The sequence below is a fragment of the Astatotilapia calliptera genome, chromosome 19 (genome assembly GCF_964374335.1).
Source record: "Astatotilapia calliptera chromosome 19, fAstCal68.1, whole genome shotgun sequence".
In the NCBI taxonomy this organism is placed as follows: Eukaryota; Metazoa; Chordata; class Actinopteri; order Cichliformes; family Cichlidae; genus Astatotilapia; species Astatotilapia calliptera.
In genome coordinates, this window is record NC_137440.1 from 9,616,167 (window position 1) to 9,629,118 (window position 12,952).

Below are 12,952 nucleotides of genomic sequence, written 5' to 3' on the forward strand. Positions count from 1 at the left end.
GAGCTGATCGCTGACGAACGCGGTTTATCCTCAGCTGTCAGTCGGTGCAGTCCTCACATCTGTGTTTAGCTTTAACGTGGCTGCTGCACACACCTGCAGGCACACACCTGCCATCTCATCAGCAGGTTGGACCATCTAAATCAGGGGTGTCAAACGTACGGCCCGTGGGCCACATCTGGCGGTGAGATAATTTCATGTCAGTTAATGATGGCCGTCAGTGTGGGGGAGTTGAATCGTCAGCCCTGCTGAGAATCCTCGCAGGGAGGGGTGGGACATTATTTTGACGGGCACATCATGCGGCCAATCACATGCAAAGACAGACTGGGATCATACCATTATGTGAAAGAAGGAAGGGGGCAGGCGAGTGTAGTGGTACAGGCCAGGTACACAGAGAGACTTTTCTGTCATCTTTGTTCTGACAGTCGAGTCGAGCTGACAGAAAAACAGTTGAATCTGTAACGTCTGACAGGAAGTTGCACTGGTGTGTGGGCCGCCAGACATAAAGTGAGTTTGACACCGCTGCTCTAAACTCCACCCGGCACCGTGGTGCCGTCAGGGATCACAAACGGCCGACTGTGACCGATGTCTGTCTGTCTCGTCAGTGATAAGCTGAACGCTCTCCGTCGTCAGAAGGAGAAACTGGAGGAGAAGATCATGGACCAGTACAAGTTCTACGACCCCACGCCTAAAAAGTAAGAGTCCACACTTCACAGCATCAGCTGTTGGGTATCCATACGCATCTACAGACCAAATCCCAGAATCCTACTCAGCGCTCACGCGTGCTGCCAGGTTGTTTGTCACACCTGTGACAAACAGGTGAGCGGCTGCAGGTTTCAGCGCAGAGGCCGGAAACATGAAAGAGCCCAACATGCTCGTGGAGGTTTGATAGTCGGTTAAAGCGCTTTGATTTGGCGCTATACAAATTGAAAGAGTGACGCCGTTTCCTGCTTTATCGTGCAATCAGAGCCCTGATTGTGTTTAAAAGTGTGAGTGCTCACTGTGTTGCAGGTCTTGATTATCGATTAAGCGTGCTGCCGTGTGTTGCAGGAGGAGTCAGTGGGCCGGAGCCAAAGCTTTAGTCAAACTCATCAAACCCCGAAAGGAGAGCAGCCGGGAGAGGGGGGCCGAGAGGGAGCGGACTAAGAGCGCCCCGGACATCCCCCTACCAGCCACGCCCCCCCTCCTGCCCCCCGAGACCCCGCCCCCTCCACCCCAGAGGACCCTCAGTGACTCGCAGGACGGCGGCCATAACAGCCCGGGCCCCCAGAGTCCAGCTGTGACCCCCATCAGCCGAGGTACACACAAACACACACACACACACACACACACACACACACACACACACACACACACACACACACACAGAAACTCGTTAAACATGCCTGCAGAGTGTTTCGTTTTCTCTCGGGGACTCGCTCACTGTGAAGTTTGGGGACTTCTGATCAGAGGCTCACAGCACATGTGGGGGAGCTGCTCTCTCTGTCCTGTAGAGGGCGCCGTTGGCTTTCACATGACTGACAGTAAGTTCACATCTGGAACCTTCCTGAGCAGCTGATCCAGCCGTGCACACGTCTGATATTTTTACTGCAGATTTTCAGGGTTTTTATCAGATTCGATCCGTTCTTTGACTCGTTACCTGTCAGTCATCGCTCCACAGACGCAGCTCATTTAAATTCAGACATGCAGTGACAGGTCCTCGACTGCACAGCTGCTTGTGCACTTTTAGTCTGAACAGGAGTTTTCTGCAGGCGTGTTGTTGGCGTGTTACTCCTCACCTGTGGAGGACACGTGGAGCGAGCAGCCCTCTCACAGAAACCTCTGTTTGTTTCTTTGGAGCCTAAATGAGAACAAAGTGAAACAGGAAAGAACAACAAAAACTGTCTTTGTGCTTTTTGGCCGGCGTGATGTTCCAGATGTCACATTCTTAGTTTGGGACCGTCGGGAATGCTGGCACGCCTTCAACCCTTTAAGACCGGTCGGAACGGGCACGCTCCGTTTTGTGTAACTATTTTTAAATCCCTGTAGAACCCGAACCACGTAAGCTAGCGCAATAAATTTTTTTGCATATGAAACCGGAGGAGTTGTACTTACTTGTTATGCCATCAGCTTGTCCTCGGTCACGGTTTCCTTCCACATATAGCTTTGCAAAAATTGCATAAAAACCACTTGCAGCAGCAAAAACATAATATTCCAGAAACACGCTTTGCCGATCCAATCAGCTGATCAACACTTCCTATGTTGGAATAGACGTCAGCGCGAACGATCGCATGTCCGCCATTACCTGCCCGAAACTGTAAGTGACGTCATTTTCGCGGAAAATGTAGGTTTTTATCTTTATCTTCACCTTATAAGCCTGTACTGGAGTTTTTAAAAGTCATGTTTGACTTCATGCTTTTCTTTATTATTTCTGGGATGCTTAGAACTCAAACTGCACTGCTGGAAATAGTTTATTTTGATACAGATGCTGTTTTTTAGCAAATCTGCATTATAATATTTATCTTCGTTTTTCCTGCAGTTTATAAAAATTGGTGTATCTCAAAAATAAAACTATGAAGACACTCAAAATAAATTTCCTGTGGTTGGAAACTATTCTGTGCAACTTTTTTGTATTTACAGTTTTGAGTGATAAGCCTCTTAAATTTCTCTAACTACAAATATATTCCAAAAAAAAAAGATTTTCAATTTTTTTTGTAGTTTATTGCACTTTTTTGCAATTGATGTAATTACTGTGCACTTAATGCAAACATATTATTAAAATTTGGGCTGTAATGGTTGTATTGATGTATAGCAGCTTGAAATGCTCCCACAAATGGCTCCACAGCATGTAAAGATATAAAGATAAGCTCTGGAGGACTTGGTTCTGTGGTGGGTCATAAAGGGTTAAAATCACTCACGGACCGTCGCTGAGAGCAGGAACGTGTGTCCACGTCTGTGTCCACGATGAGCAGCACCACAGTGTCCTCCAGCTATTCAGCACATTTGGACAAAACAGGACAGATCATGTGTTTGAGAAGATGTTTTTTGTGAAGCAAACTGTTGGATGGAAGTGAAAACAAACCTTTGTGTGTGATGGCTGCAGGACGGCGTGGACTCCTTGTCCACAGGAACAGAGACGTGCTGTGGAAACGTCTTACATCGGGACTTGTCCGGGGTTGAACGTGCACTTACACTTCCTCACACTGACACAGAGGGGTGCGTCGGGTTTTTTTAACCGTCACATACTGACATTGTTTAGGCTCCGCCCACATTTATAAACAGTAAGAAGGTCGGCACTGAAGCGTTTGTGATCCAACAAGTGCAAAATGTGATGAGTCGTCACAGACAGCGGCTCCTGCGTCGTCCTCTTCCTCGCTCTGTGGTGCATGCTCCTAACATCTGTGGGTTCTCTCTGAACTCGGGCTGAGCTCGGCTAAAAGCCTGTTTAACACAGGACGTTACATCCTAGTCTTCCTCACCTCCCTGCTCTCCTTCATCAGTGTCAGGTGTTTTTAAAGGTCACTGAAGCTGGGAACACTTTAATGCAGCCTGTGAGGGCGTAGTTCCCCTGTAACTAAAGGTTTCAGTGTAATCTGTTATATTTACATAGAGATACTTTCAGTGTATTTAGTCGAGTATTTCCACATCTGCGTACGCTGTGACGTGTGTTATGGATTATTATGGAGTGGATTATATTTATATCCGCACTTGCTTTGATGTGCATGATGCTAAAGGTTAAAGGTTGATCCACTCCAGATTTCGGGCAGCTACTGCCAGTACTGCAGTACTTTAATGTACTTTCAGTACAATTACTTTTCTGTTTGCTGTACAGCCTCATGACCTTTGAGTATGTGTAGGTAATTACAGTGTAATTACAGGCGTTAGGCCTGAGTCGTTACTGAGAATGTTGCGCAGCAGCGGCGGCGCGAGCTTCAGGTTAGCCTGAGTGTGAGCCGAGCTCAGCTCTGACGAGCTCTCTGATTGGTAGGTTCTGGGTTCTCTGCACGATCTCTGCTGTTCATCCATAACAAGTTCTCACGTCGGTGTTTTCTTTCGTTTACTCACCTTTCCTTTTCCTCCCGTCTCCTCAGCTCCTCCTCCAAAACGCTTCAAATTTCTCCGCAGTAAAAGTCAAGACAAGATCATCCCCCCTTCCTCCTCCTCCCTGTCGCCGACCTCATCCTCCCCCATCACCCGCCGCCCCTCCCTCTCTCTCACCAGACGACTGCGATTTTGGTCCTCCGCCGACCTCACAGCCGACCTCATCGCTAGCCAGCCAATCCTAGCCAACGGAGATTTCTAACATCCTCATCATCATCCTCATCGTTTGTGCCCACTGACACCATCCTCATCATCACAGTCATCAGTGTGACGCGCGCGCACGCACGCACGCACGCACGCACGCACGCACACACACACACACACACACACACACACACACACACACACACACACACACACACACACCTCTGACACTAAAACATTAAAGACAACCTCGAGCAGCCCCGTGTTTCTGGACAGTGTTATTAGTAAGTAGTGTGTGTGCGCGTGTGTCTGTGTGAGTGTGTGTGTATGTGTGTGTGTGTGCGTTTGTGTGTAGCTTGCAGTCTGTTCTGAGCTGTGAGTCTTTAAAGTCATGAAGGTTTTCAGTCCTAAGTGGATTTGTAGCGATGGCGCTCGCTCTCATCACTTCCTGCAGCAGAAAGCTTCAGACGCCGCTTTAACGCAGACCTGCAGGCTTCGCCCAACGAAACACTCACAGAATCACAACTGCTGCACCTGTGCGCTCACCTGTACGCTCACCTGTGCTCTCAGGGTCACATGTCTCAGACAAGCACAGCTCGCTGCAGCTGTCATGTTTCATCGTTTGATTAGTTTTATCACGAAAGTAAAAACCAGCGTCTTTAAAGTCATCATCAGACAGGAAGTACGCAGACAGGAAGTAGGTTTGTTGTTTCCTGTCTGGACAGCGATGTTCCTGAACCTGCAGATGTGCTTTAATGGAAACTTCACAGATGTCACAGTTATCGCTAATGGCCCTCCCCCAGCTTCTGATTGGTCAGATCACAGCACAGTGTCCTTAGTTTTGACGAACCGTGTCCGCTGTCAGGTGGGACGCAGCAGGTGTGTTTGCACTCTCACTGCTTCAGCTGCGTCCTGTCCCTCGAATGCAGGTCAGGAGCTGCCATCTCTGATCACGCTGTGATGTCATCAGGTCACATAGTGAGTGTGTGCGTGGCGCCGTGTCCTGCTTTGCTCTTTGTGACGCTGACCTCACGCTCACGGCCCGCCCACTCACGCCGCTGTGCTTCCAGTGATATTAACCCTGCCGCTGTGAATCCCTCCTCACTGCATTCTAATTGGTCCACAGGTTTGGCGGACAGGAGCCGGGGCGTTTATCACAGCAGCACGCCAGGAGGAAGCAGCGAAAGCGTGAACGGAGAAGATGCACAGGGACCAGGTACCGTAGCCCTCACAGTGCTTTCACAGGCTGCAGGTCAGCTTCCTGAGGAAGGCTTCCAGCTCGGGCTCTGAGGTGTTCCTGCCCCACAGAGCGGGAGCTCCGCCCACTCTGTGGCAGTCTGTGGGTCCTGACTAAAAGAGTAAAAGCGCCCATTAAAACAGTAAAACTGAGCCTTGCTGGTGCAGCTGAGCTCAGACGTCGAGCCGAGTCGACGCTGTAACAAAAATGGTTCCTGGGGTTTGAGGAACTGCACATACAAGAACTTCCTGATTGTCTGTTTTAATTCCAGGTCAGACCCATAAAATCCATCTGAGCTCCACTCCGAGCCATCCGTCGTCTTCGCTGGGCTTCACCGGCAGCTCCGCCTCCAGGCTGGGCCAGATCGCCGTGCGCAGGCCCAGAGGTAGGCCGGCTTTTTGTTTTACTCAGAGCAGCTGTAGAAGTCTGAAACACTGCACGTGTGACGCTGCGGTCACATTTACAGGCCCGTTACTGGACGAAGACTCGCGCCACAACGCCTCGGACCCGGCGTTCAGAGGTCGCCCGGGGTCGGCCGACTTCAGCCACAACACGTCCAGCTCCAACTCACCTGTGAGCTGCAGAGGTACAGACACACACCTGGTTAAATCTGCACAGAGCAGGAGTCTCGATCTCCTCGAGGGCTGCGTGTCTCTGCTGCAACACACATGGTCACGTTTAGTAGGTCGTCAGCAAGACTGACGAACCTGACTGCGTGCTGAATTCAGCCATTTGATTCATGTTACAGCAGCTCATGAGTGAATGAACATGGTGAAATAAAAGTGCTGTAGAAGTGCAGTTTTCCAAACGTTTACTCAAACAGAGTTAGAGCTCGCTGCCTCAGCTTCGTCTTACTTAAAGAAGGACTCAGGGTATTCAGGTGTGTTGCAACAGAGTCTCTGAGAAATGAAATTAAAGAACTTCAGGTCAAATCTGTGCTAGCTAAACTTTGGAGGTGGGACTAGGTGATCTGTGGAGGCGGGGCTAGTTTACAGACACAAATGTTACCTTTCCCACTTTCGCCGCACTCAGCTGTACTTTCTTTTCAGATTTCTCAGAACGCCAGGGCCGCTCTGCCAGCCTCTCCAGTGACGACGTCACAGGTCTCAGCCAATCACAGCTGACCCTGTCGCGAAGCTCCACCCTTCCATATGACCACGCACCCCAGAGGGCCCAGCCACAGCGTGGAGGCGGGGTCAGAAGCAAGACCCGCCCTGCTTCTCCTGGGAGTGAGATGGTGACGCTGGAAGAGTTCCTGCAGGAGAGCAACCTGCAGTCTCCTCCTGTGGTGAGACATGAGGCACATATTTCTGCACACACGCCGCCGTCGCCGCTGATCACACGAGGCGAGCTTTCGGTCGGGGAGACTCACGCTGAAGACGTTCTGACCTTTGAACCCCTGACCTCAGACCTGCCCACAGAGCAGACGTGACATTCAGTCTCACACCAGGAGCTTTGTGTTTTAGTGCACGTCAGTTTAGACCAGCCTGAGGAGTCAGAGCGAGGACGTCCTGCGTTACTTCCTGTTGAGCCTGAGTTTCAATATGACCTTCAGTGAGGATAGAGTAACCTAGCAACCAGATAACACACATACTTTTATTAGAAGCAGCAAAAGGTGAGACTGAAACGTGATGATTCAGTGAATCTGAGTAACACTGTGAGAAGCTTTAGCCTGAGAGATGAACTCGTGACGTCACAGCGGTGTCAGCACACTTCCTGTTTCTAGCAGATCAAAGTGTTCGGAGCAGCGATGTCACGATTGTGTGGTGTGCAGCTCGATGATGATAACGTCTGATAAATAGCCTGAAGATCCCCTGCTGCTGCTGTGAGCGCTGCACTCACATATTTGCTGCCCTCAGTGTTTTAGTGAGTCGGCGCCTCGAGCGTCCGAGAGCAGAGCGGCAGTAAAACAGGAAGCTCTGCTGCTTCAGCAGGTCAGATGTTTCTCGTTGAAGCTCGGTGTTTCGTGCAGGACGGTGCGTGAAAAACACTGACGGTGTGGTTGATATGTTCAGGTGCAGCTGATGGGTGGAGGCAGGCACGGCGGCGGTTTCTAACTGAAGCATTTATATTCGCCGTGTTTCGGTTTGCTGCACGCGCTCTGATCACGCCGTTATCAACCGCTTCAGAGGTCATTGTTTATAAAAGCGACCCGTTGTTTTTCCCGGCTTCTCAGTCACAGCTCAGGTGTGTTTGACCTTTGCCCTTTGTCAGCCCCGCCCTGACTGCTTCTCTGGGTTTCAGGTGTCCACAGGAAGCAGAGAGGACCTGGTGACGGACTATTTTGCTAGAAGCCCCGCCCCCTCAGCTGTTGCCTGCAGCGATCAGGCGACGCCCACCAACTACGTCACGCCCACCGTGCAGTCGTCCAATCAGAGGCCGGGACAGAGTGTGAAGCCCTCGCCCCGTCAGCCCGTGGGCCAGTCGCCGGCCTCGGCTCAGAGAAGCAGCCAATCACTGAGCAGGACCTTCAGCCTGGCCTCGGCCGACCTGCTGCGCTCCAACGGGCCGGACAGCTTCAGAGGACACGACGTCTCCCCCGGCCAGGCCGACGCCGTGATGCGCCGTCAAGGAGGTGGGACCACTGGGAGAGAGCGGCCGCTGTCGGCTCGTTTTACCGCTCTGTCCAACCAGCACGCAGATGGCAGCTTCCTCAACCCGCCCATCCACCACTCCGCCTCCCTGAACCTGCAGGCGGAGCGCTACGCGGAGCGAGAGCGGGACCGAGGGTGGAGCGCCACCTCCCGAAACGGCCCTCACCGTGGAGAAATTGCCATGGTAACTCCAGTGAGAGCGACGCCTGCCGCGCAGCCTGATGACACCCCCGAGTACGCAGAGGTCCCGAGGGAGGGGCGGTTGGGCGACTCCGCCCACACGAAGAAGGATGGCGAGAGTGGGAGGTGTGGCTCTGTGGAACGCCCAAAGAGTACGCCGGCGTCACCTGACCCCAACAACGACCCGCAGACGGTGTGGTACGAGTACGGCTGCGTCTAAATACCGGAGCACCACGCCCTGCATCCAGCCTCAGAGACAGGAAGTGAGACTGAAGCAACGCCACCCTTTCACTTCCTGTTAGTAAATAAGTGGACAGGAGAGGCAGTCACATGATCATCTCTCTGCGGTGGATGCAGGACTGGATGGAGCCGAGATTTTGCTGATGCCATGACACTACCAGCGCTCCCCACAGGGGGGCGGGGCTTACCGGAGCGGGACGTTTCCTGAAAACATCTTTTTTGGAATCTATAGTGATGCCAAGCTGACGCTCCGTCTCTAACACACAGAGAAGACGCTGCTCACCTCCACCCTGCAGCCACCAAAACACAACACTACGAGCGGCCCTGTCTAACTGCTGGACTCTGCAGGACCGCCGCCTGAATGTACGGGACGCCACATTCCCCGCCTCCAACATCACGCCATACACTGGAAAAGACACAGGAAGGGTGGTGGGGGGGATAAACAGGACAGGCGGAGAGCCTCCTCCCTTTTAAATTACAGCCCTGCTCCATCCATCTTTAGATTCTATCCCAGCATGCAACGCTCTGACACTTTACTGGAAATGTTGCTCAACCCAAGCCGACACTAGACACACACACACACACACACACACACACACACACACACACACACAGAGATAGATATAATGATAGAGACACAGGCTTTGTCTTCGGGGGGGTTTCTGTGGCTTCTCTGCCTGCTCAGCTGGGTTTAATTCAAACACTCACACACACAGACACACACTGAGGTTTGGAGCCTGTGGCTGACAGTAAAATCATTTACGTGTTTCCTCTGAGCTGTAAAAGCCACTGTTTGGTGTTTGTGTGAATTATAGATGGAACACACACACACACACACACACAGAAACTCACACACACCTCATTCCCGGATTCACGCTCGTTTGCTTAATTGGTGATTGTCTGTTTGTCTCAGAGGTCACGTGAATGATTTTAGTGTTTTTCCCTCTGGCTGAGCTCACAGACACTTCGGAGAGGAAGAGGAGGCACAATGACTGAAGGTGTGTCTCACACACAGCTGATGATATTTAATGACTGACCTTTGACCTGCTGTTTCAAAGCACTACATTAACGATGATGATGATGGTAGAGATGAAGATGTAACACTGGAGTTATGAAATGAAGACTGAGCTGATATGAGTTAAATTATTCCTCCTGGAATTTGTATGTGTTTGATGATTTTTTTTTTTTTACTTTACTTTGAAAATACCAAATGACTTCCTGTGTGTGTGGCGGCGCTGCAGGTCGATGATGTCATGTTACCTGTGCGTTTGCTCTGTTTGTGTTTGCTGTAAAGTCGACCTGTTCTGCTGGTTACTGCTGCACCTATGAGAGTGGCTGAGCATAAGTCTCAGCTCAGAATAATGCTTCTGTGTCTGAGCTCTGTCTGAATCAGGCTGCTTTAGCTCCTCCCTCTGCAAGGGAGGATTCATACATACACATCATGCTCATTTCTCAGCAGCCAATTAAATCCTCCGGCTTCATCACGAGCCAATCAGATCACATTATAAGAATATCTGAGAGCGAGCGAGCTGGCTGTTAGAAAACTTTATTCTGATTGGCTGCCCCTCACAAACAGTTTTAATGCAGGTGGGTGGGGCCTCTGTGACACCTTTGTGACATCACTTAGATCACCTGTGCATGCAGCAGGTGGGCGACGTTAAGAACAGTTCGACTTTACGGTCTCTTACTTCTTCCTGACTTCCTGTGTGCTCGCCGCGAAGCGTCATCTTTCATTAGGAGGAGGAAGTGAAAGAGGAAGTGGCGGCGTCAATGACGTTCCTGCTGTAACTGGATTTGCTGTAGTTCACTTTAAGACGATTTCTGCTGCGGTCGCTGCAGACGCGCTCAGAGGCTGAGAGCAGAAACACGTCAAAGCTTTTTGCTAATAAAGATTTTTAACCTTTGACCTCTGTCACACTCGTCACACCTGAACAGACACACACAGCATCATTGGCAACACAGCGCTCAGGAAAGTTTGCTTCCTGTGACGTTTTCCCTCTTAAAGGTAGAGCCTGACGGTTGAGGTTGCGTCAGGAGCGTGAGGTAACAGGTAGTCGTCTCATCAGCCACGCACTCGTAGACGCTGTTGGACGAGCTGGGATCGATCCACTCACCACCTGATGGGAACACCACCCGTTCTTCCACCTGAGCTCTTGCTGCTCAACGCTAATTAAAGCTGTGAGATCGTCTGAGTGGACAGGTGTGCAGAGGAGGCTCCTCCCCCCTGTAGAGTGCGCCTGTGGCTGATGACCTCTGAGTTCCTCGAATCAAGACACTTTCATTTTAACACATTTCCTCTTTCTCTGACGGCGAGATGAGTCACGGCTGCAGACGGGTAACCGTGACGGGCTCTTTTCATGTCGTGGGAACGTTTCAGATGACTCGCCAGATGTGTTCAGACAGCTGCTTTCCTACACCAGGCATCGCCAGGTTAAGTTCAAACTGTGACCTTTGACCTGACTCATCAGTGACCACACCACCAAACCTGCATCACAGCGTCAGAGTCGCCTTCAGAACGCTGAAATGCAATTGGTGTGAGAGACTCCACGGTCGTCTCCGGACACGCAAACAGGTGAGCGTGTGCAGATCTACTTCGACTCTGCGTGCTGCTTGTGTTTCAGACGTCTGTGAGCGTTTGTTCAAAGATTCAGAAGTTAAAAAATAAAAATGAGGCTGTGACATCAAATCAAATCACTTTTATTGTCACATCACATGTGCAGGCACACTGGCACAGCACATGTGAGTGAAATTCTTGTGTGCGAGCCCCACAAGCAACAGAGATGTGCAAACACAACAACACAAACAAGCAAAATACAAGAATGGCCAACCTGAAACTAATAAATATATGTACAATATATAATAGTGTATGCATTTCTGGATGTGTATACTAAATATTTTCCTACGTGTGTGTGTGTGTGTGTGTATACACATTTTTACTAATTAAATAGTAAAAAAATATATATAAAAAAATAAATAAATAAATAAAATAATAATAATAAAATATATAAAATATACAGAGTTGAATATGTGCAAAACAAGTGGCATTTATATACAGTATGGAGTGCATAATGTTGAAGTTCCAGTAGTGAAGCTGAGGTGTCTATGACGTGTTCAGCAGTCTGATGGCCTGATGGAAAAAGCTGTCTCTCAGTCTGCTGGTACGGGACCGGATGCTGCAGAACCTCCTTCCTGATGGAAGCAGTCTGAACAGTTTATGGCTGGGGTGACTGGAGTCCTTGATGATCCTCCCCGCTTTCCTCAGGCAGCGCTTCCTGTAGATGTCTTGGAGGGAGGGAAGCTCACCTCCAATTATCCGTTCAGAGCACCGCACTACTCGCTGGAGAGCTTTGCAGTTGTAGGCGGTGCTGTTGCCATACCAGGTGGTGATGCATCCAGTGAGGATGCTCTCAATGGCACAGCGATAGAAGGTCCTGAGGATGCGGGGGCTCATGCCGAATCTTTTCAGTCTCCTGAGAAAGAAGGCGCTGCTGCGCCTTCTTCACTGTTTTGTTTGTGTGTACTGACCACGTAAGATCCTCAGCCAGGTGTACACCAAGGAACCGGAAGCTGCTCACTCTCTCCACAGCAGCGCCGTTGATGGTGATGGGGGTGTGTACTTCTCTGCACCTCCGGAAGTCCACTATCAACTCCTTTGTCTTTGCGACGTTGAGGGTGAGATGGTTGTCTTGACACCAGTGGGTCAGGGCGCTGACCTCCTCCCTGTAAGCCGTCTCATCACCGTTGGTGATAAGACCCACCACTGTAGTGTCGTCCGCAAACTTCACAATGATGTTGGAGTTGTTGGGGTCACAGTGTGTGTGTGAGTCCGCGTGTGTGAGTGTGTGAAACCTGCAGAGGAAACAGTTGTTTTGCTTCTGCCCTGCAGCACCTGAACGCACCATGAGCCCAGCGTTGTGTCACTGTTATTCAGGTGTTTGTGCTTCAGGTGTGATAAAAACAGAGCGCTGCAGTTCCTCTGACGTCCAGCGGAGGCAGCAGTGAGTCTCCCATGTTAAACTTATTTCTAACAGCTGGAACAGCCTCAGACTGCAGCAGCAGGTGATTGGCTGATTATTCAGAGGACAGGTGACTGTAATGGAAACAGTGACCTCTGACCTTCGCCCTGTGCCAGAACATTTGTAGCTGTGGTCCTCTCATTTGTCTGAGCTCCCTAAACGACACTGAGGCATTCCTTGGAGAAAGACTGGGATGCTAAATGTGGTGTTCAGGGTGAAAAGCAGGGAGCGTGCGGCACAAGCTGTCAGACTGCGCCTCAGGGTGGCGCTCTCACCTGGACCTTCAGTGTAACCGCTGCTCATCCACCTGCTGAATGAGCTGCTTCACACCTGCACCATCATACGGCTCAGGTAGGTTCATGTCCTCGTAGCTCTGCTTCCGCTCAGGTAAATACTCCCTACAAGGATCACTGTCACTGTGAGCCTGCCTGGTATCTTTGACCTTTGACCTGCTGCAGCTTGAG

The 12,952-nt window shown here is 50.6% G+C and overlaps 1 protein-coding gene across 3 annotated transcripts in view; it reads left to right on the forward strand.

Annotated features, from left to right (window-relative positions):
• The window catches only part of ccdc88c (coiled-coil and HOOK domain protein 88C), a 52,791-nt gene extending 42,415 nt beyond the window's left edge, over window positions 1-10,376 (forward strand). For 2 of the 3 annotated variants that reach the window (XM_026151171.2, XM_026151172.2), the window contains exons 25-31: window positions 603-692; window positions 1,048-1,295; window positions 5,348-5,437; window positions 5,730-5,843; window positions 5,925-6,044; window positions 6,508-6,746; window positions 7,703-10,376. In XM_026151171.2, coding sequence (XP_026006956.2) covers window positions 603-692; window positions 1,048-1,295; window positions 5,348-5,437; window positions 5,730-5,843; window positions 5,925-6,044; window positions 6,508-6,746; window positions 7,703-8,452 — 1,651 coding nt within the window. In that variant the 3' untranslated portion in view covers window positions 8,453-10,376. Of the gene's footprint in view, window positions 1-602; window positions 693-1,047; window positions 1,296-4,067; window positions 4,364-5,347; window positions 5,438-5,729; window positions 5,844-5,924; window positions 6,045-6,507; window positions 6,747-7,702 lie in introns of those variants that run through there. The other variant, XM_080293531.1, reaches the window with a different exon arrangement.
• Window positions 10,377-12,952: the final 2,576 nt, after the last annotated feature.